The sequence below is a fragment of the Beta vulgaris genome, chromosome 4, assembly GCF_026745355.1.
Source record: "Beta vulgaris subsp. vulgaris cultivar EL10 chromosome 4, EL10.2, whole genome shotgun sequence".
Lineage (NCBI taxonomy): Eukaryota > Viridiplantae > Streptophyta > Magnoliopsida > Caryophyllales > Amaranthaceae > Beta > Beta vulgaris.
The window spans coordinates 65,726,200-65,750,087 of NC_079205.1; the positions used below are offsets into that span (position 1 = coordinate 65,726,200).

Here is a 23,888-nt window from a genome sequence, read left to right on the forward strand (position 1 = left end):
AAACAATGAAATTAATTTAGAATAGCTGGGCTCTTCATCAAATTTCATATTCACAACTATCTCAACAAATTGTTTAAGAGGCGGCGGGCAGAAACAACACAGAACATCGGGTGAGGTTCCCATCTTCTTTTTGCACACCAGAAATGATTTGTTATCACCCTTAAAAGTAATGATGAGAAACAATGACATAGTTAGACATTGATTTATAGTATATTAGTAATAATACCAATAAGAGGTTAGCTCAGGCAACTAATGAATACCTGATAGCCTTGCCAAGGTAACCGTCCCTTTAGAAGAAAAATGAGTGTATATGCAAGAGACTCTAAGTCATCTCTTCTGCTGGCTGTTCTACCAAGGTGGGCATGGACACTTGCATATCGAACTGTTCCTCTGTTAAGATTAACATGTATAAGGAGATGAGGACTACATGAGGGAAAGCATTACGAGATCATTCACATTCAAGAGTGATTACATACCTGAACATATCAGGACGCTGATCATAATCAACATGCTTCCCACTAGAAGTATCCCTCCATTTTGTTGCTGCCACATTTAGCCAACAAAATCAATAAAAATTACATGGTATGAAAGGATAAAATCTAAAATGGGTTGAACCTGAAAGACATGCAATTTACCTAGTCCAAGGTCAACGAGAAACAACTTCTTCTCCTGTGAAGTAGAAGGCTGACCAAGTAAAAAGTTTTCTGGCTTCACATCTCCATGCACATAACTGGTATTGATGCAAACATGACATCACACAATTAACATACAAACACTGAATTGACAGAGTCAATTCCTAATATATCCTCTTATTTCATAGATTTCATAGATTACATAAACTAATGCATTAGCTTACCCTCTAGAATGCATCTTCTCAAGAATCGATAGTGATTCAACTGCTATACAGGCAACCATTTCAACGGACATCCTGCATATACATCAAAGGATCAGTCAATCTGTATGAGATGCGCAAAGAACAAAGAGAACTAAGTGACATATGAAAATTATTCCTTTATCTGGCAAAGTCAGACACGGAATACATAGAGAAATATATAGAGACAAAAGATTAACTCGGGCAAGCAAACTAGGTAATCAAATCAGAGCAATTCAAAATCAGACAACAAATTCTTTCAGATATGCAACAATTGACAGCAGTTATGGTGTACACGGTTGGTGATTGGGAGACAAAACAATAGAGATCTCCTACTCTATCAGGCCCCAGACTCAGAAAAGCTAATAACAGTGACAGCATTTCTATAAAATCTAATAATAGTGACAGCACTTCTATCTGATGAGTAAGAAATGTTCGCCATAGTAGTCATCACTAAGAAGCAAATGCCAGATTTCCCAATATTAAAAGACAAATAAAAGGTCTCCATTCCATGGATTAAGTAATAATCTTGTTCTCTCATAATAATGACAATATTCTGTACACACACAGCTCAAACCCCTGGTAACACCTTCCTCATTCAATTGGCCCATCCAAGCTTGAGAAGAAAATTTTTCTTCATAACTATTTAGAGAGGATAATTTTTTGCAGCAACCAAGCTTGAACTCATAAACTCAAGTCTGAGAAGTGGAAATTCAAACGGTGCTCTAGAGTCTAGACATCTCTGTTGATTCTTCCTTTGAAAGAAAACTCATTTGTATACAAATCCGAGAGGGTCTATAAAGATTAGCTTGTAATTTGTATGTCCAAACTCCAAAAGAACCATGTCAATTACATCGTACAATCCATTAAAGACAAACGTATCACAAGACTAATCTAGATGACACCCAGTCTCTAGTCTCTGCACTGCCAAAGCAAAAAACAGACACAAAGTGAAATTAATAAATAAAAATATGCCATTTACTGAGCCTATCCAAGTTCTTCACGGCGAGAAGCCGAAAAAAATAAGCCATTATGGACCATTTATCTCCAAAAGGAATTTGCAAAAACCACATATAGAGAAAGAATTACAAGAGAAACTACGATAGTAGTCCAACAAAAAATTTGAACCCGGTGCCTGAAATTCTTTAAAGTAACAATAATGGGTAAAGTAAATTAAGAGGAAAGAGGCAAACAAAATAATAGAGAAATGTCGCCCTTCGCAAAGCATTATCAGCAAGTGTTCTTTAGCCTCATTCACACATACATGATGACAAGAACAATAAGGATGATAAATAAATACAAGTTCAGAGTTGGGAAGCGCAAAGCATGCGATGGCATATAAGAAAACTTTATATCACCATCTAGGAAAGAAAACAGCTAAAAACACTTTTTTTCGCTTAAATAGAAAACAGACAATCACCATATGCAATGGTACTTGTTAAATGGCGAAAGCGGTCCTAATGAAACTTACAAGATAATAGCTACTGAACCCAAGGTGTAGTGATGGTGAAAACCTATTTAGCAATTATTAGCTGCTAACAAATGAATGATTTGGCTAAGCGTTCCAAGGCAGGGTGCGTTGTGTGCTAAAGTTAGACTTAGCATAGCATTATCTGCCATGTCGCCACGAAGAACGCTCATGATCTCCATTTGAAAGTGGTTTCTTTGCTGTTCGGTCTCTAGCAACCAATCAATTAGCTCGAGCTACATAATAAATCACAAGTGCATGACTCAAGTTGCTCATTCTGTTTAATTGTTTGCGTGTATAGAAGGAAAAGGTGGGTTATGCGCTAACCACTTGACTATACTCATAGCAGGAGGAAAGATGTTATATGAAATTTAGATCCTCTTTCTGAAGAATTCTTTTTCGTGTTAAAGTCAAAGATTTTGGACCATTGCTTAAGATGTTAGCATTTTTTTCATCGGCTAGATTTTTCCCTCATTATTCCAGAACCTTGCTTAAAATGTGGGTTAGCTAGTGTCTAACTTAGTATTCAGGGTATAAACTCCCTGTTGTAACTTGTACGTATTGTTCTTCTGGAAAAAAAAATCTTGAAAGTTTGAGAAAGTAAAAGACTTCTAATCCTATAATCTAGACAGCATAGTTGTGTGTTACCCTGTCATTTCAGAAATTCAACAAGAACTCATAAGCACATTCAAAGATCAAATATTGACACATTGCACGTTGTCAAAAGCAATTAAGCCCTGAAAGCTTCAGCATAAACCGATTTTGACCTTCAAAGATGACCAAATTAACCTTAAATCTAAAAAGAATTAGAAGCTCTCACAGCAGGTATGATAAACTCAAAACAAACACATTGACCCATACTAATGTAGTAGTGTGCCATGTTATGACCATTGCACTATATAAGACATTGCATGACTCTGGTAATTTTGGTACTGAGTTTGGATCTCTTTAGCATGCAGTACTGCTTTCAGCAATAATGGCACCATCTACCAGAATGATAACTGAGTCTATGACATAAACACCACCTTGACTACAGCACTACATAATCTACCGCCTTTATAAACATATAAAGTAAGCATAAGCACAAAGTACACTTCACAATAACAAGCGCAAACTACTTACGACTGCCCAGAAGAATTCCATACATCCCATAAGCTTGGTCCAAGCATGTCCATAACCTGCAGATGAGCAACTAGTGTTAGAGATGTCCATGTTGATTCAAACTTGTAAAAGAGCAAGGAAAAGTGATCATACCATTACATAGTACTCTCCTTGCTTCCCTTTGTAATGCACCTTAGGGACCCCATGGCTACCACCAAGAGTACTGCAAATAAACAAAATCGCAAAAGCAGAATTACATTACAGGGCATTCCACAAACCCATAAATCAATCAAACATTGGTTATTGTCATACATACTTATACACTTGCCACTCATATGGAGGGCCATAATTGCAACCTTTGCTGTTCTTATGCTCAAACTTCAAAGCCACCTATGAAATACAAAAGGAAAGCCATGATCACAAACAGTTAAACACATTCAAGTTACAATTGGAAACCTAATATACATATATATACCACCATCAAAGTCCACTCATTTTATAACCGCGAAAAAATTACATAAAACAAGAGTCACTCCGAAACAAAAACACCCAAATTCATCCACATATATGGTAATTAGCAGTTTGCACATAACAACATGCATTAATGACAGATATTCCACACCATAATTAACACATTATCATTATACCTCCAAAGCCCCGGAACCGGTGGCACGTTCATTCCCACCGTTAACACGGCGTCCTACAAACACCTGACCAAACCCACCTTTCCCTAGTTTCCTTTCCACCTTATACAACGGTGAACCACCCACTTGAACCTGCAACAAAAACACAATCATAACTCCACAAAAATTAATCACTGAAAATCAATCTCAATACACAATCAAAATACAACATTTAATAAAAACAAATATTACCCTTTCAGGAAAAGGGGATTTATTCCCATCATCATCCTGTCCAGTAGCTTTATTATTAGCACTTAACCCACCACTATCATCTCCCAACATTTCTTCTTCCTCTTCCTCTTCCTCTTCCTCTTCTTCTTCTTCCTCTTCTTCTTCTTCCTCTAATTCTCTCTCCTTTGACTCAGATTCTCTCTCCTTTGACTCAGATTCTCTCTCCGATATCACAATCACAGGAACTTTACTAACAACCTTATTACTATTCTTAATATTATTATTAGTAGTAGTAACAACAATATTATTTGTTGTTTCTTCCTTTTGTTTTGCCTTCTTCACTGCTAAACGTGTTCTAGGAGGATCCACAACAAATTTTTCTCTCTCCTCAACAACTTTCTTCCCAGCTACTGTCGCTGCTGTTTCTCTTGCAACCGCGGCGCGAGTTCGAACCTGATTACCAACCAAATGATTTGATTTCTTCTTCTTCAATGAAGTACGACGTCGTTTTTCCCCTCTTTGAAGCTCAGGCATGTTTGTCGTCCCATAAAATCGCCGTTGTAATTCTCAATTTTCGTTAGGTTTACCATCATTCGATCTGTTACCACCTCACTTTTAAATCCGATTGCATTTTTTTTCGTCCAGCTGAATTTTGATTTTGAAAATGAATATCAGATTTTTTGGGGAAGAAATTTAGGATTAGGGATTTGATATTTGAGATTTTTTTGAGGTGGTTTGCTTTCTTACTAGGGTTTCTAATTTCCAATTTTCGAGTTTGTACGATGATGAGAGAGAAAGAAGACGAAGACTCAATTTTATTTTTTTAATTTTATTTTTTTTGGTTAGTTTTTGGATTTTTCTCTTCTTCTTTTTTCGTACAACAACTCGGGGGTATTTTCGGTATTATGGTAGTTGTTCCTTTTACGCTTTTTAAAGTTTGAACATGAACCTCTTGTGTGTTGTGAATGTAGGCCATTAATAAAGGAAATGGATTTACGTTTTTGCTTCGAGTTTAAATGCTAACTCTTCACAATATAGAAAACAAAAAAAGTTTCATGAAAAATGAATTTGAGTCTATGTATAATCTTATAATAGGCCGTATTATTTACCCGTGAATAGCGTTAATTCATTAAAGTTCAGCACAATTCAGATATATTTTGTTCAGTTCACTTCATTACATTATAATAGGGCTTTAACTATATACTAAAGATGTATAAATAACATAAACTAAAACATGTATAAATACATAAGAACATTTGGATAAAGATTAAAAATAATATTAAATTAATGACATAAGAAATAGACACCTTTAAAAAATAATTTGGTTAGCAATATTACAAGTATATTTTTAAAAAATCAACATCACAAGTACTATTCGCAATAAGTGGATTCAAGTATTTTATCTTCTTAACCCACAACACAATTACGGGTGTATAGTTTTGGCCTGGGACCCAAATTCGAACCGGAGAATTCCGGCATGGTCTCCGGTCCATGAAAATTTGGGATTCCTGGTTTCCAGTCCGGCTCAAACTCGAAATTTTGATTCAAGGCGGAAAGGACCGAAATTCATTTTTTTTTTGTAAAAATAGGTTTGAAGGTAAAAAAAAAAGGTTTAAACTTAGAAAAGTTAGAAAGTTGAGACCTCGTCTTTATTGCCTTTAAGATTATTTATTTTAGTATTATTAGTTTTAATCTATCAAATTTATTAATATGTTTAAACTTTGGTAAAAAATATTTGTTTGAATGAAAAAAAAACAAATTATGATCCAACGGGTCAAAAAACGATCTGGACTGGAAAATGTTTTGGTTCGATCGCGTTCCCCAAAAAAATCCATTATAGTATTCCTATCAAAACGACCGGGTCTGAATTTGGACTGGTGTACACCCCTACACACATTGAGTACAAATATTTGTCATGCGCATGTAGTCCTATTTTTAACTATTCTTTATTGGGCTAAAATATCAAAATTATATTAAATTTTTACAAAGACCTTTTAGGGGTCCTATCTAGTCATGCCCCTTAAAATGTTCACCTCTTTAGTTAAAGTTGACTTGCTCTCTGCTCAAATAAAAAAGGAACACTTAGCTACAACAACAAAAGGCTAATAAAACCGAGAGAGCTACTTAAATAACTAAAGTATGCCAATAAATAACCTCTGCAATATGGAACTTTTTTTCCCACTTAAAACCTATTAAAGCACAAATTACCTAAAAAAAGTTTAATAAAGCCAAAAATAATATAAAAACTCAATTTGTAAAACCCCCGATTGAACATAAATATGTCTTATGTGAAGCTATGATCTTATTCCGTATTATTGTTACCTTATGATAAAAATATCATGCTTGTAATTTATTAACAAGTGGCCATTAAGAAGGACAAAAACAAAGGGAAAATTTCTATTTCAACTCAAACAAAGAAGGCAATAAGGTAATTGGATAGGCGGATGAAAAGGATAAAATTTATAGAGGGTTATATCGAAAATATACATGAAAGATTTTTATATTTTCGCGAAAGAGAAAGAAAGTCAATATAGCTACACAAAGATATTGGTTTCCTTAATTATAGCTTTAATATGTTTTTTTTTTCTTTATCTAATCAAGCAATGAGTTGTTGATTTGATAAACTAATGGATATGACGTTTATTTTTTACCGAGGATCATGGCCCTGTAAAATGATTTTTTCAAAATTTAAATCTTTTGGCCAGTAGAATACAATGTATCACTTATGTAGGCCAGTTAGGGCTGGCAAAAACTGACCCAACCTGATAACCCGACCTGAAAATTCCGGGTTTGGGTTGAGATTTTTGACCTGAAAAAAAAATGGGTCGACCCAACCCGACCTGAAAATATAATGGGTTAGGTTCAGGTTGACTTTTTGAACCTGAAAATAACCCGAAACGACCTGATTTAAAAATAATTTATATTATGTCAGGTTAGCCCTTAGTTGGTTAGGTTATAATATTGGGCGAAGCCCAACTCACTTCAAAGTTCAACCTGAAAATTCCGGCTTTGATTGTTGGAACTTAAACATGTTACATGTATGGTACCTTTCTGAATTAAACTAGCAGTTCTTTTTACCATTGGATATTTAGATTTTTATTTCAGGTCATTTTGGGTTGGTTTCGGGTCAACACGAAAAATATAAGGTCGGGTTTGGGTTGAGTTTTTCGACCTGAAATATAAATCAGGTCGGGTTTGGGTCAGGGGTAAGTGACCTGAAATATAAATCAGGTCAACCTGAAACTGACCCAACCCGACCTGATTGCCAGCCCTACATGCCAGTGTCAGAAATGACCGTGCTAATTACTAAATAAGGTTTCTTTATATGCGCGGTTGAAAAAGGAATAAAATTGAAAGAAAGATGGGGGAGATATAAGCTCGGTTTGACAATTAGAGGTTTGTTGATAACGGTTAGTTGATTATATTAACTTTCTGTGTGAAAGTGTTTGGTAAATAGCTGTTATTTAATTGATACTTTATTAGGCAAAATGATCAATAAAGATATTGAATAATTAATTAGCGTTTTTTTTCCGTTTTAGGTTAAGAGTAGTAAATTTGACCAACTTTAACATGTATTGATCATTACACAACTAAATTCACAAATATTTCTTCTAAAAAAGCTCCTACTCGTAGTTTTTTTCAAAATTAGTCTTTTGACCTCAAATTTCTTTCAACCAAACACTCCCATTAGAACTATATTTTGGCACAGATGGAATAGTTGTTTGGAGTAATCAAACTCAAACCCCTATTTTTACAATAAAACTCTTTCAAACCAGCTAATCGCTAATAACTAATAGTTAATCGCTAACAACTATTCCATTTGTGCCAAAATATAGTTCTCATTTTCATTTTTTCACGGTAATTTATGTAAGTAGAATCTCAGAGAAATAGTAAAAAAAAATATGTATTTAAATAAATGTTGTATAGGAAAAGATGATTTTAGGAGAGAGAATGGAAAATAATTGGTAAAAAAGCATTAATTGTAACATTTTGGTTGAATAAACAAAGAAAAAATCAAGATTCAAGAAGCAAATAAATGATGGGACACGATTTTTCTAGACAAATTACGAAAAAATGTAAAATTAAATATGGAAATGGAAACTATATTTTGAGATACCCAAAATGAAAATGAAAATTATATCTTGAAACGGAAAAAATAATAGCTAATCGCTAACAGCTAACGCTCAATTTTCATCCTTGATAAATTGAGATCCCAACAACTTGTCAAAATTCCTTTAAAAAAAAACGAGAAGATAAGATGGTTATTGATTTCTAGTGAGGAAGTGACCCCACACAATGACACACACAGTAGTTACTCATACCAAATTCAACCCAATACAACGGTTCAAAATTCAAACTTCCGCGCCTTAACAAAATTTCCCCTCGAAAAACTCGCACACCATCCAATTAAAAAAAGGTCTTCCAACTTTCTCCCACTTCCGCACTCTCCCAAATTATTTGGGACTTTCCCGCTTCGTTCAAACCCACCACAATTCATTTTTATATTCACACTCTCTCTCCTCTTTTATAACCCTTCTACTTCGCTTCACTTCTTCCTCTTTCTTCGCCGCCTCATTCATCTCTCTCCTCTTTCTCTCTCCTCACTCAAGCTCTCATCAATGGCGAAACGAAAATCTTCAACGAAGAAACCTTCTTCTGCTTCTGCTTCGTCGAAGTGTAAGAAATCTAAGGTGATTGAGACTAAACAGGTCGAAAATGGAGGAAGTGAGAATGTAGAGCTTAGTTTTAACGAGGAGAGAGAAAATGAAGATTCTGCTGAATCTCCGGTGAGTTCTGGCCGGAAAATTCCTCGGAAATTGGTTAAAAATGAAGAATTGGACTGTAGATTTCTCGGAGATTCTCTTCCGGATGATGAAGCTAAGCTGCGGTGGCCTCATCGTTATCTTCCAAAGGTTTTATTTCTTGATTTTTGATGAACTACTTCATTTTTTTTTGTAATTTTTTGATTTTTTTTCTTATTCTTTGTGATTTAGGTTGGACAAGGATCAAAGAGACCTAAAGCGTATGTTTAAGATTTACTTATTAAAGCTTATGAAGATGTATTGAATTTGGATCTTGATGTTTTGGAATTGAATTATGGAAATTATTGCAGTGCTGACGATGATGATGAGATAATTCAAGCAAAATGTCATTACTTGAAGGCTGAGGTTGATGGTAGCATGATATTTGAGTTGAATGATGATGCTCATGTTCAGGTTATGCCCTAATTCTCGCAATCTTTTAGTAAAAATTGTTGATTATGACAAGATATAGAACAAGTGAGGGTTTTGTGGTAGTAAGGAAACATTAGCGAATTGATAGTTAAACTTGAAATGATACTTGTGTTACATTGGATTGATATAAGGAAGGAGCAACAGTTTTGGTTAGTGATACGATTTGAGCTAAATCGACGACACAATTACACATTAAAATCAATGTTATAGATAAAAGTTTAAAACGATTACATGTTTTATGACTGATTACTAAGGACATCAGTTTGTAACTCTAATGTTATGATTAAACTTTAGCGAATTGATAGTTAAACTTAAAATGATACTTGTGTTACATTGCATTGATATAAGGAAGGAGCACCAGTTTTGGTTAGTGGCATATGATTTGAGCTAAATTGACGACACAGTTACACATCAAAATCAATGTTATAGATAAAATATTTACATGTTTTATGATTGATTAGTAAGGACATCAGTTTGTAACTCTAATGTTATGATTCATATTTCTCTCATTTGAGCAGCAATTTTGTATGGAGAAGTATACATTACAATGTAGGTTGTTTATCTTGTTTATTAGATGAACAATTGATGAAATTGAATTATAGCATCAATTTGATTTATTGTTACCCTTCTAACTCCTTCACTTTCTTGTACAGTCTGAAGATGGTAAACCACCATACATTTGTAAGATTGTAGAATTTTTCGAGGGAGTCGATGGATTGCCTTATTTTAGAGCAAAATGGTACTATAGATCTGTAGACACAGTAAGTTCAAGGCTCAGACAATCTGTTATCATCATTTTATTTTGTCATTATTGACATCATTTTATTGTTACCTTGAAACTGCGTAGGTTATCAAAGATAGTATTACTCTAAGGGAAGAAAAACGCATTTTCCCTTCTGAAGTCATGGATGATAATCCACTGGATTGCCTTCTTCGAAAATTGAATATTGTTCGGGTTAATCCCAATGTAAGTCTTGTCGAGTTTTCTGTCTTTCCTGAACATTTGTGCTGTTTCATTGTCTTCTTTGTGACATTGTCCTCTAATCTTTATTTATTGTTATCATTGCAGTTGGATTTGGATGCTAAATTGTCTATTATTCCGGATTGTGATTACTATTACGATATGCTTTACTTGCTACCTTATTCAACATATATAAAACCACCACCAGGTACTTCCCTCCTTGTGTTAATATGTAAGTATTCCTGTGTGTGCAGCAGTTTTTGACCCACCTTGTTTGCAGAAACTGCTGGTCCTGGAAGTGAGTCGCAATCTACCATCTCAAGCGATGTAGATGGCGAAGAAGCTGCTGATGATACTAAGTCTGATTTGGATGAGGTCAATCAAGGGAATGAGCCAACAAGATCAGAAAAAACCCTATTAGATCTTTATTGCGGCTGTGGTGCAATGTCCACAGGTTTATGCTTAGGTGCAAACTTACAAGGGTTTAAACTTGTAACAGTAAGTTGCTAAACATGAAGCTAGCATAAGGCGATGGTTCTTTTATTGATATACAATTTACAAGGTTCTGATGGACTGTGAATGATTGAACAGAGGTGGGCTGTTGATTTTAATAAATTTGCTTGTGAGAGTGTTGCGTTAAATCATCCAGAAACAAAGGTGATGGTTCGAACCACATTTTTCTTTTCAAATGAACAGCATTTAAGCCTACTATTGTGTACCTAGTCTTATTTTATCTTTTGTCTTTTGAACACAGGTACGAAACGAAACTGTAGGAGACTTCTTGGCTTTGTTGAAAGAGTGGCAGAAGCTCTGTGCATCATTTAGCCTGATCAAAAGTGAGAATACACATAAAGAAATTGATATGATGGGTGTGGATGATGATGACAATGTTGACGATGATGAAGGAGCCGATGATGATGAAAATGACGATGAAGTGTTTGAAGTGGAAGAAGTTATTGGCATCTGTTATGGCGACCCTAAGGAATCTAAAAAGCCCAGGCTTTACTTTAAGGTATTGTATCCTTGAAACAAGTTCGGTTTACAACTAATTCTTAGGTAGAGAGGATGTTTACATATATGTTAATGGAAGAACATAGTGTATGATATGGCTTCATTAGCTGGCTTCACACTTCTAGTTGCAAGCCTTCCTTTAATTCTTTGTGCTATTTTGAGTTTCACAGTCTTTTAGTGTTCATAAAAATTATTCCAAGACATTCAAACTTACTGTCCTAAATGTGTATTCTAAGCCTATGCAATTGAAAGACTTCTTATTGAAAGATGTTACTCCTGATTAGTTTTAGTTCTCTTCTTTTCTTTTCTCATATTAGACACATACTTAAATAATGTGTTCTTGTTTTGGAGCATCCATTTCAAAAGGAGTGAATTTAAATGCATATTTTCAAGATTTCTGCTTAGGAGGAATCCTGTTCTCTACAGAATCCAAATAATGCAGCTCAAATCTTTTGCATCTTTAGGTGACAAGTAGATTAGAAACTAGAAAGTCATGTACCAAGAATTTAATGCGAAGTAATTTCTTAGAATAAGCTAAAGATGTCGTCAGTCAATCACAACAACATAGATGTCTCGATGATCATTGGAAGTAACTACTAACTACGTTGCTTCAATGGATATGGAATTTGTGTTCAGAATGATTTTATCTGATATTGGATTTGTGTATTTTTTGAGGGACTATAAAAGCTTACTAATATCCTGTGTTCCCATAATCCATAGATTCGTTGGAAGGGATATGGACCTAGCGAAGACAGTTGGGAGCCTGTGGATGGGCTGGGGTAAGTAATTTAAACTCCTTTGCATTGTAACAATTAATGTATTGATTAATAAAACTTATTTTTCAAAACAGCAACTGTCGTGAGAAGATTGGAGAATTTGTGAAGAAGGGACATATGGAAAGACTTTTGCCATTACCGGTAAGCTACTTTGCTCGTAGTCAAGATGTTGTACAGGTATACTCAGTTTTGAGCTCATTACTTATAAGTCATTCTTCCCGTTTTATAGGGTGATGTTGATGTTATATGTGGTGGACCTCCTTGTCAAGGAATTAGTGGATTCAACAGATTTCGAAACAAAGAGAATCCACTAGCTGATGAGAAGAATGAGCAGCTGCTGGTATTCATGGATGTTGTAAACTATCTGAAGCCAAAACACGTGTTAATGGAGAATGTTGTTGACTTAATAAAGTTTTCCAAGGGTTTTCTGGGGAGATATGCTCTAGGTAGGTTGGTTGATATGAATTACCAGGCAAGAATGGGGATGATGGCAGCAGGTGCTTATGGACTTCCCCAATTTCGAATGCGTGTCTTCATATGGGGTGCACAACCTTCAGAGGTAAGATGTTTTAGGTCATTCTTTGATTAAGTTTTGTCATGTGAGAATCATAATAGTATTGTTTCTCTATGATTTATTTTTGTTGTACAAAATGAATGATCATATTGTAATTGCTCATTGTTTTTTAAGGCATGGACACCATCTTGCTTAAGTTTTTGTAAACTTTAATTGGCTGCAGAATTTCGTGTTAGTTAGAATTACACATACTCATCCTTTTGCTGTGGTGAATTGTTGGTGGTGTAGTTGGCTAATCCTGGTTTTCAAGAAAGAAAACTCAAATTTAAAAAATGCTTCCCATGTTCTAAAATTTGAACCATGGCAACCTTTGACATCTGAACATGTCTAGTATTTGGCACCGATACTGAAGTTTGAGTCTACATTTCATGTAACTTCCAATACCAGTGATTTGCTTACAACAACCCAAACACGACTATCAAATTAATTGTAAAAGTTGGATACCAATCAATTTCTAAGCTTGTAAGCATATCTTTCTCCTATTTGGATGTTAATCAATCTATAAGCTTGTAAGCATATCTTTCTCCATTACCTGGTCCTGTCATGGGCAGTTGCAATCTCATATTCTTTTCTAAATTGGCTTCTGTTCACTCTGTACAGAACTTGCCTCAGTATCCACTGCCAACCCATGATCTCGTACTTAGAGGTGTTATACCAACTGAATTTGAGGTATGAAGCTGTATCTTTGTGCAATATGTGTATAAGCATATAGTTGCCTTCATTCCTATAGATCACAGTATACACTATACAGTCTTGTGCATTGCTGATCATCAGTTTGAAAATTTTGCAGAGGAATACAGTCGCTTATAATGAAGGGCACACTGTCCAATTGGAGAACAAGCTGTTGCTTGGTGATGCTATCTCTGATTTGCCAGAGGTAAGAAGAGAAGGTTTGAGTTCATGATTTGTTAGATTGCTTTAGAGATAGTTTTATCTTGAAAAGCCATTTCTGTTCTGATTTGTCAATTTTGTGGTGTTTTGTGTTGTGCAATACAGGTAACCAATTCAGAACGTCGTGATGAGATTCAATACAGCTGTTCTCCGAACACTGAGTTCGAGCGCTTAATCAGGATGACAAAGGATGGTAATAAGCTATAAATTCTATTTTTTTCCACACGCATAAGGTTAAAGCACTAGGATTTGAACTATTTTTTTCAATCGTTTTATCTGATGTAATGTAATTGTTGTTTCGAAATTTGTTCCTTCATATGTTGCAGCTATGTCTGGTTCAATTGTTGGCCCAGAGCTCTTAACCACACTCTATGATCACCGGCCTCTAGAACTCAATATTGATGATTTTCAAAGGGTCTGTCAGATCCCCAAGAAAAAGGTAGTTACAATATTTTACTTTTAACTTTTACATTATAGGTATTGGAAATTGGGAATCATTAAGTGTTGTTTTACTTAGGGAGCAAACTTTCGAGACCTACCAGGAGTGCGTGTTCGTTCTGATAACAAAGTAGAGTGGGATCCTGATGTCAAGAGGGTGCTATTACCCTCTGGAAAGCCTTTGGTATGCTTACGATCTTTACTCGATTTGTATGGACGAAAGTAGTAGTAAGTACTGTTAAAATTACATCTAATCTTATTGCTGCATAATAGGTACCGGATTATGCAATGACCTTTGTTGGTGGAAGTTCATCAAAGTAAGTGATATATGTGTTAAAACTCTTTACAAATTGTTCTGCTTTCTCGATTTCCTGTAATCTTACAATGAGAAATTACGCAGGCCATTTGGAAGGTTGTGGTGGGACGAAACTGTTCCTACTGTAGTTACCAGGGCAGAGCCACATAACCAGGTCGTATGTCATCCTTTACAAGACCGAGTTTTGACAATAAGGGAAAATGCACGACTTCAAGGATTCCCAGACTATTATCAGCTCAAAGGTCCTGTCAAAGAAAGGTAGGAATAGTCTAAACCAAAGTTATCTCAATTTGATGGATTTAGAGAACGTCTGGGATTCTATATTTGTTAAGGGCTGCTACGCTCATAACAAGTATATTCAATCATTATCGTGGTATATTGAATTGCAAATGTTGTAACTGAAACCAAACTATCACCATATGAAAATAAGTATCAAAATATGCTGATACTTTGGCTCTCAGATACGACATTTACGATTCTATATTTGTTAAGGGCTGCTACGCTCTTAACAAGTATGAGCAGCCCTTAACAAGTATGTTCAATCATAATCGCTGTATATTGAATTGCAAATGTTGTAATTGGAACCAAACTACCACCATATACAACATTTACGATTCATTAATGCACCATTGTTGAAGTTTGAATGCACAACCAAAAATTGTTAGCAGTGACATTCCTATCAATCTGATCATATTGTTTTTGTGTAGGTACATTCAAGTTGGTAATGCAGTGGCTGTCCCAGTGGCTCGCGCCCTTGGTTACGCTCTTGCAATGGCTTGTCAAGGTTCTTGTACTTATGATGAGCCATTGTTAACATTGCCTTCCAAGTTCCCAAATATACCTGACAGAGTTTCTTCACCTGTTGTTGATGACAACTCCTAGATAATGTGTATCATAAATTCTATATTGTGTTAGTATAATTTATTTAGGACACATTAAAAATTGTACTCCAGTATGCGAGGTGTACAATTAATTTAATAGAGGGTTGTAGACTTGTAGCTAATACATACATCCGGCACTTAATTCATTAGGATGTCTTGTAGTATTGCACCTGGTATATCTACTGAGTTTGAAATTGATTAAAAAAATATGCAATTTCTAGTTGTATTAGATGTTTGTTAACTTATCCAACACATCGTATCATTTGCTTTACATTGGTATTTGACTAATTTTGGCCGAATAATTAGGTTTGTTTATTGTAAATTATTTGTCACATCAGCTTGACCTAAATTATGTTGAACTTACCTGAGTTACCTCTCCTCTCCCTATCCTATTTTCTTTTTATGGCAATTTCCTTTGTCTTCTAAGGCTACAAATAGTATAGTTTCGGAAATTAGACTATTTCAGATCTTTTACCTTAGTTTTTAGGGTTATTTTTTTTATCGCTTTCTTTTATCCTGTTTTAAATTCTTTCATTAATTCATCACTCAAAATTATTATATTTCTAGTTTTTTTAAAATATATTATACTTCCTCATTAATGAATTACTAGCACCATTTGGTATTATTTGTGAAAATTAAAATATTCGATTATTGCTAATAATTCGTTCAAAGGGAGTATCAAATTAGATATTTGAAAATTTTGGATCGGATCATTGAATATCAAAAACTAAAAAATTGAAATTTTCAAAGGAAAAGTTCATAAAACAAATTTTTGATTAGATCAACGGATATTTCGAATATCCGACATTTAGAAAGGATATTTCGCATTGGATATCCGAAAAAATTTCATGTTTCGAATATCTAAAAATGCAAAATTTCGATTTGTATCTTAAATAAAAATTTCCAGATATCCTATTCGAAATATCCGAAAACTGAAATAGCGGATCAAATATCCAAAAATCGGGTTGGATTGACCAAATCGGATACTTATGAATGCCAAATCACCCCAAACCTTTGGTGTAGTTACTGGAGAGGATCCTCACTCCCCCGCATGACCTACCCATACCTTCTTAAATGCGGCTAAACATAAAGATATCATCACTAGGGATGACAATTGGGCGGGGCGGGTACGGAGGATGGTACCACCGCACCCGCATTAAATTCTCATCCCCATCCCCTCCCCACCACCCATTGCAGGGGAAGATTCCATCCCAATCCCCGCCCCACCACCCATTGTGGGGGTAAATTCTAGACCCACCCCCGCACCCGCGTCGTACCCGCGTCATATCTATTTCATCCCCGCAAAAAATCCACCAAAAAATCTGCCATAAGCCCATTATAGTTGTCTACTTTACAAAATCACAATATAATATAGTAAAAGAAAAGTTAAAATACATTAACAAAGGCAAATGTTTTATTACATTTCAAAAGTGTCTTCAAATCTCTATTATATAAGGCAACATATGGGGGACACCAAAAAATAGAAAAAGAAAAAAAAGAAAAAAAATAGAGGATAACTAACTATTTCATTTGAATGAAAAAGGGGCAAAAGTAAGACATTTAAACTAAACATCAGTTTTTTGAGAAAACAAAATGTAAAAACAATTTTTCTACCCAATTAATTTTATTTTCTACTTCATTTGTTATCACACATTATCGCACGCATTGCGTGCAGGTAAGACTAGTACATTACTAATACTACCTCCGTTCTCTTTTAGTTGCAACGTTTGACAAATTGCACTATTCATGTTCTCTTATTTGACCACATTTATTGATTTATACTACCTCCGTACTTTTTTAGTTGCACCATTTGGTTTGGTGACACTATTCATCAATCAACTTTGTTAAGTTATCTCGCATTATTATATAAGAAAAAACATAGTCAAGTGGGGTCTTGTTTGATTCGTCTCAATGCGAGGATTCCAAATATCAAATTTTTATATTTTTTACTTGCACCCAATAAGAGATATTAACGTTCAAAGAATCGTCTCGGCAAATGTGAAAAAGCAAATGGTGCAACTAAAAAAATACAGAGGTAGTATGTTAAACAAAATATAGTCATGTGGGGTCTTGTTTGATTCGTTTCGATGTAAGCTTTCATAATATCAAATTTTTATAATTTTTACTTACATACAATTAGAGATAAGACGATTTGAAATTGTACATTGGCAAGCGTGAAAGTCAAAACGTTGCAACTAAATAAAAACAGAGATAGTATATGAATATAAATAGAATTTTAATAATAAATATGCGGGGCGGGCAGGGATGGGGCGAGTATAACATAAAATCCACAACCATTCCCATCCCCGCCCCATCCCACCAAACCTAGACCCATCTCTGTCCCAATTGGACAAGGATGGGGTGGGTCTCCTATTTAACCTACCCCATTGCCATCCCTACCCTCGCACCACTACCTTGCTAATTTACCGAAAATTATCTACCTACCCATTTGAAGGCTAATTCCAACAGATTATACAGGACACAATATCTCAATTCAATACTACCTCTGTATTTTTTTAGTTGCACCATTTGCTTTTTCACATTTGCCGAGACGATTCTTTGAACGTTAATATCTCTTATTGGGTGCAAGTAAAAAATATAAAAATTTGATATTTGGAATCCTCGCATTGAGACGAATCAAACAAGACCCCACTTGACTATGTTTTTTCTTATATAATAATGCGAGATAACTTAACAAAGTTGATTGATGAATAGTGTCACCAAACCAAATGGTGCAACTAAAAAAGTACGGAGGTAGTATTTCTTAAAAGTATTCACTTGAAGGCTAATATTGTTCATAAAAGCATATAGCATTAACAAATGATAAAAAATTTCATTACATACAAATGATAAGTGTAGCTCAGCAGATCACATTCAGTGGAATCAAGTGCATCACTCCCAAATTACAAAAAAAAAAAAAAAAAACTGAAAAAAAGAACCTCATAAAATTCCTACAATGTCAATTCTGAGCTTTGGAATTGATCGGAAATGGCGGCAATCGCAGCACTGCTTGTTCAGCTTGAGTTGGATCAGAACTCCATAACTGCTCCAAAAATAGAAAAAATTATCAATTTCAAATTTACTCACATACTCAATTATTATTTGAAAATTACAAAAAAATAAAATAAAAATAAAAAGTAAGAGAAAATTACAGGGTCTTGAAGAACAGGTTTAGTATCATCTTTAGCAACGACATAAGGAGGTTTTTCATTCTTCTTCTGCTTCTTTTCGTTCTCTCTTTTCAAACCCACATCCATTTTCTCTCTCCAAATTTTCAAGAATTGAGAAATTAGGGTTTAGTAAATCAAATCAGAAGTTTTAAATAAGAAAAGGGGTATTTTGTAATTTCACATTCTTGTATTACAGTTCTTTGGTCATTATTTTCATAAAAAAATACCCATTTTCTCTTTCCTATGAACTAGGTTACCGGCCTTAATTTTTTTGGGTTTTGATTTTGATCTCAAATGTTGGTTATTAAATGGCGCATTGATGATTTTCCCGCCAAATATATATATATATATATGTTTCCATTTGATTATGATTTTTGAACCCTAATTTATATTTGGATAGTGACCTCAAAGATCAAAGCTTTAGGTTTTTTTCTTTTGGACTTAATTTCCGTTATGTTAAGTTTCTCTCAGTTTAGTTCAGATTCTTTCAGTCCAAAAAAACAGGGGTTTGAATGGTGTAGTGATGATAATTGTAGTTGTAGGATATGTCAATGGAGAATGCCATGGCTCAAGAAATATTGGTTTAGGCGTAATTTTGTATGCATGGAAGGTGTTTGATGAAATTCCCCTAAGAGTTGGAGTTTCCTGGAGGCTTTAGCACATGTGGTCAAGTAAACAAGTTTGTAAATACTTACTTTCCTATGATGATACATGTGACTATTTTGGAGTGATGTGATACAATTGTGATATGTGTTGCCGCTTAAAATAGGAAAGTCAATTCCTTTTGAGTTTGCATCATGACCATCGAAGATGTTTGATGAAATTCCTTTGAGAGTTGGAGTTTCCCGCAAACTTTAGCACATTTCGTCAAGTAAACAAATTTGTTATCTTTATTTAGTTTATTGCTTATTTGTGTACACGAATTTGGCAAAAATCGAACCTTTGTCACATATGTAAAAGGAGGACATCCAACCAATTAGACAAACCTTGATTCTTACTCTTATTTTCAGCGTATATTAACTCCTTTTACGCTTTTCTTTGGTGATTACTGATTAGTCATTAGTGTGATTTGAGCCTTCCATTGAGGAACTTGACCTTATCTTGTTTCTATGAACCATCCCTAATCCGCATTTCACGGAATGTCACCCTTGTTTTCTTCAAATTGCAATCTCTGTTGTTTTTTTCTTTTTAATGGTTTTACTTACTGCATGTCACATGGCCCTTTGTTTGTTTTTATAAGAGATATATGCATAATTTTTTGCCAGTGGTAACATAACTCTTTAGTATCTTTTGTCTTTCTGTAGTCACTATTCACTAGTCAGATTACAAGCCAGAAAATGGAATCATTTGTACAAAGAACCAACCAAAGTTGTCACTATTTTGCTTCAGAACTTCAGATGTATCCCACTTAAGAATTATCTGTGAATTTCCAACTTTACCCTTCTATGACCCTAGTTTAAGTGGCCATTAACAAGAGTAACACTTAGGTCAGTTGCTGATGAATGAGGTGCTGGTTAGTCATTTCCATTAGCAATTTGTGACAAACTTAGCTTATGCCAGCACCAATTATTCATCTTGCTGAACTTTAGTGGGGAATATCTTACAAAAGCAGCCACATCAAAGGACATTGACCTCTTGGTAATTATGTGAGGTTGATAAATCAATCACTGTTATTGGGATTTGTGAAATATTAAGAAAAAAAATACACTTATCAGTTGGTTGTGTAAGAGACTGTCTACTTTTAATTAAAAAGTAGGCGCGACCTAAGGAGAGAATGAAACATCTTTTTTAATATAGTGACTATTTTAATCTATTTATTGACCATTTTAATCTATTAGTGACCAACTTAATCTATTCAGTAATAATATTCTTTAATTCATTTAGTGACCGATTTCATCCATTTAGTAACTAGTTTAATCCATTCCGTAAGAATGTCAGGCTATTTTTAATAATTGCTTGTTGTAATTCGAGATTCAAAGGGAAACAAAAGAAGGAGAAGAGTATGGACGACTAGAATGGCGCAAGATACGTAGAAATAGTGTTAGGTTAGAGAGAAATGAAATGAGCTTGTTAGGAAAATATAAGCTTGGAGTTGTCTAATTTTATATTAAAATTAGACCGTCTATTATAATAATAATTCGTGTATACTCATTTGTTTTTTTTTCTTTCCGGTCCTAATTTTATCAATCATATTTTTTTCACGACTAACTAAGAAAAAAACATTATCAAGTGAAAATATTGAATTAGTTTCAATAACCATTTCTAAGATAAATCATCCTTGTTGTTAAAATGTAACGTTAAGGTCAAAGATATGTCTTGAAGAATGGTGACCTTGAACAAAAACAAAAACGAAATGGCTAATCCTTTGGAAGACCTTGGGGGAGTATCAAGTATGATAAATGTGGTCATAGGCTCATAGCATGTTTTCACAATCTGGCCCATCTTTCTTAAAAAATTGTCATTTTTGTTTTGTTATTAAGAGAGATTCCCATATTTGCACAAGTGATATGATAATTGTTCTCTTGTATTTATGCATCACTCTGAACTCAACCACATTCCATCACATCTTAAAGAGGAACCATATACTTTTCCTTAGCTTCTTTTACTACTTCCACCCTCAAGACAACAAGATTAAAAGAAGAAGCAATGGCCTTATCCCACAAATCAAACATGGGAGCATCAGAAAACTGGGCACTAATGATATTTATGCTATTATTATGTGGTATAGTTGGTTACATAATCTATGATGCTGTAATGGTAACAGCATCAGAACTACTGCAGCGTTTGCTGATGATATCTCCTCTTCTTATAGTCATCACAGTTCATTGGCTTTCGACAATGCCGTCATCAAGCTGCCTCAGCTTCCTCTTGCCGGGGTCTAACGCCGGTGATATTCATCGGGCCGGCGGTTCGCCTTGGGGTGTTGCGGTTGTTTTGGTCATTATATTTGTTCTAATTTCATATCAGCCTTCCTTGCAAAGCATTGTATCTTAGAGATGGTAATCAGCTATGTTACTCAGATACGGATTGAGTGTCTATTCGAATACAGGTGTTTAAGTGTCCAACTCGTGCTATTTTGTAGAAAAAAGTCAAGTTTATGAGGTATCCAAGTAAAGTGTCGTGTCAGATACGATATGACACGACACGTCACCTTGTTTTAAGGTAAATGAAGGTGTCGGAGTAATGACTATTAGGTTAGTATATATCTCTAGCAAATGGAAGATGAGGTTAGTTAATTTATAATACTCAGTCGTTTCCATGCATGTTCTTTAAGGTATATTTATGGTGTATGTAGTTGTTTGTGAGATATTAATGCTCAAGTGCTCGTATGGCGTCTGTTACTAGTCAAATACAGAGCATTTGTAAGGTTTTTAACCACAGCGCTTGATGTTTTTTTCACTAGTAATTGTAGTTCGCTTCAGATTATGTGTTGGATTAGATGTACAATATTGAGTTAAGTGTTAGTTTATTAGTCTGTTTTCCCCTTCTCGGCTTGGTGCATAACTGCATATGCAGAGTGTAGACAAAGGCCAAATATGTAAGCAAGTTTCTGCTTCAGCTTCGTTCTTCAATTGAACTACAAGGTGAAAGAGATATTAGTCATGAATGTATCAACCTTGAATTTCTAACTTATCTAAAGTTACTATATTATCAATTGAATTTGGGTAGCTCTTATTAATTCCAAACTCGAGTTATTCGCCCTTAACTAAACTTATTGAGAGCTATTTAATTCTGTATTTAATATATCTGAACTTATTTTTTTCCCAAAAAGTGAGAAAAAATCGAAGAAATTATTATATTTTTAATGTTACTTCTAGAATTAGTTGCTAGATTCACTTTCCAACACATATATTTTCTCTTGAATCTACTTCGTTCTAAGTACACTCCGAAGTATGTAAAATATTATACGATTCATAATCGATTTTGAAAATTTTCCTCACATATATGTCAAGGGGATAAATAATTTGTCAATGTCCAAATCCTTTGGTAAAATGCCATAACTACCTCCAATATCTGATAACCTCCAAATACTTTTAGTTGGTCTCCTAAAGGTTGTCGCTCAACGGATAAAAGTTACTCTAGGGATATCGACGGAAAGGTTTGGCACCTCGATGTCGGATCTTCACCACCTGGGACTGTACTATGTTCCAAGGGTTGGGCGAGATTAACAGGTATAAACATTCATTGATTGAGTAATATTATCATCAATATTCAATCCACTTCTAAGAAAAACAGTATCAATATTTAATAATGAATTTGGTCCAGTCAATTCTGGGCTTTATTCTTGTAATGGCCCCCCTCAGAAAAAGGCTACCATTTACGTCGAACATATGGGCTGGGCCATACAATCATGATATGGGCTGGGCCGAAGAAGGGACGAAATGGATCTTAATGCACCATTAATCCATTATTATTGCACGAGTGATATGTTGTTTACTAAATCTTGGTTATCAAGGATTATGCTAAATAAAACATGATACTATTTTTTCCCTTTTTTTGGCAAAGAAAACTTTTTTTTTTTGGCTAAGATTGGCAAAGAAAACTTTTTTATTTTTGGCAAAGATAACTTGTTTTTTTTCAAAGATTGGCAAAGAAAACATGGTAGTCTAGTATATGTTATGGTAAGTTTGTGACTTTGTGGTGTTCACTGAGACCCGAGACCAAGGGTCTGTTCGGCAAAAGTAGTTGTTGATGTAGCTGTTAGCTGTTGGAGTAGCTGTTAGCTGTTCGAGTAGCTGCTAGCTGTCGGCGAGTAGCTGTTAGCTGCGAAAGTAGCTGTTTAAAATAAAAGTGTTTGGTAAAAGTAGTTGTTGAGATTATAAAAGATAAAAAAATGATCCACTTATAATAATATTTTCAATAGTATAATTAATTATTTTATGGTTAAATTAAATGTCAATATTATAAACACAATGCATTATTTTGTTTTACTATAGTGTCCTTACATTTATCAAGTACTGTTTTCCCTTCTTAGTTCTTAACTAGATTCATAATATTTGATTTTTTTAATAATTAATAAAAATCATCTTTTCCTTCCAAAGTTCCCATAGAAATCACCTATACATGCCTACAACTATACTTGGCTACTTGCCACTTGCATTGGAACTCTCTAGAAAGTAGAAATATCCTTGTATTTCATCTCACATTCATATGACATACAATACTCTCTTTCCTTCGTATAGTACAATTGAGTTAATGAGTAAAGATAAAACACACTTAATTTTCTCTCTCCTCTAAGTTCAGATCTGGGCTTCCAATTTTTTGTTTATCTTTCCTTTGTTTAACTCTTAAACACTTCAAATCCTTTTCTTCCTGTTTTTTGTTCTCTGTTTTTTTTTTTC

The 23,888-nt window shown here is 34.5% G+C and overlaps 3 protein-coding genes across 3 annotated transcripts in view; 1 reads left to right on the top strand and 2 right to left on the bottom strand.

Annotated features, from left to right (window-relative positions):
* LOC104889886 (casein kinase 1-like protein HD16) overlaps positions 1-5,218 on the bottom strand; it is a 95,750-nt gene extending 90,532 nt beyond the window's left edge. Inside the window, exons 1-10 of the mRNA XM_057394575.1 lie at positions 4,316-5,218; positions 4,088-4,216; positions 3,757-3,830; positions 3,594-3,663; positions 3,462-3,517; positions 857-928; positions 636-730; positions 477-543; positions 261-390; positions 1-159 (exon numbers count right to left, since the gene is read on the bottom strand). Coding sequence (XP_057250558.1) covers positions 1-159; positions 261-390; positions 477-543; positions 636-730; positions 857-928; positions 3,462-3,517; positions 3,594-3,663; positions 3,757-3,830; positions 4,088-4,216; positions 4,316-4,828 — 1,365 coding nt within the window. The 5' untranslated portion in view covers positions 4,829-5,218. The remainder of the gene's footprint in view (positions 160-260; positions 391-476; positions 544-635; positions 731-856; positions 929-3,461; positions 3,518-3,593; positions 3,664-3,756; positions 3,831-4,087; positions 4,217-4,315) is intronic.
* A 3,548-nt stretch (positions 5,219-8,766) lies between these two features.
* LOC104889885 (DNA (cytosine-5)-methyltransferase CMT3) lies at positions 8,767-15,664 on the top strand. The gene is made up of 20 exons (XM_010675222.4): positions 8,767-9,207; positions 9,289-9,317; positions 9,408-9,510; positions 10,182-10,289; positions 10,376-10,495; positions 10,598-10,697; positions 10,770-10,987; positions 11,081-11,146; positions 11,244-11,501; positions 12,221-12,279; positions 12,351-12,417; positions 12,506-12,835; positions 13,451-13,519; positions 13,641-13,727; positions 13,847-13,934; positions 14,068-14,180; positions 14,259-14,363; positions 14,453-14,496; positions 14,580-14,753; positions 15,203-15,664. The coding sequence occupies exons 1-20, from the start codon at positions 8,914-8,916 to the stop codon at positions 15,375-15,377; spliced, it is 2,607 nt and encodes an 868-aa protein (XP_010673524.3). The 5' UTR covers positions 8,767-8,913; the 3' UTR covers positions 15,378-15,664.
* A 2,503-nt stretch (positions 15,665-18,167) lies between these two features.
* LOC104889884 (hypothetical protein) lies at positions 18,168-18,820 on the bottom strand. The gene is made up of 2 exons (XM_010675221.4): positions 18,529-18,820; positions 18,168-18,419 (listed from the first exon to the last, which is right to left on the bottom strand). The coding sequence occupies exons 1-2, from the start codon at positions 18,631-18,633 to the stop codon at positions 18,336-18,338; spliced, it is 189 nt and encodes a 62-aa protein (XP_010673523.1). The 5' UTR covers positions 18,634-18,820; the 3' UTR covers positions 18,168-18,335.
* Between the last annotated feature and the right edge of the window lie 5,068 nt (positions 18,821-23,888).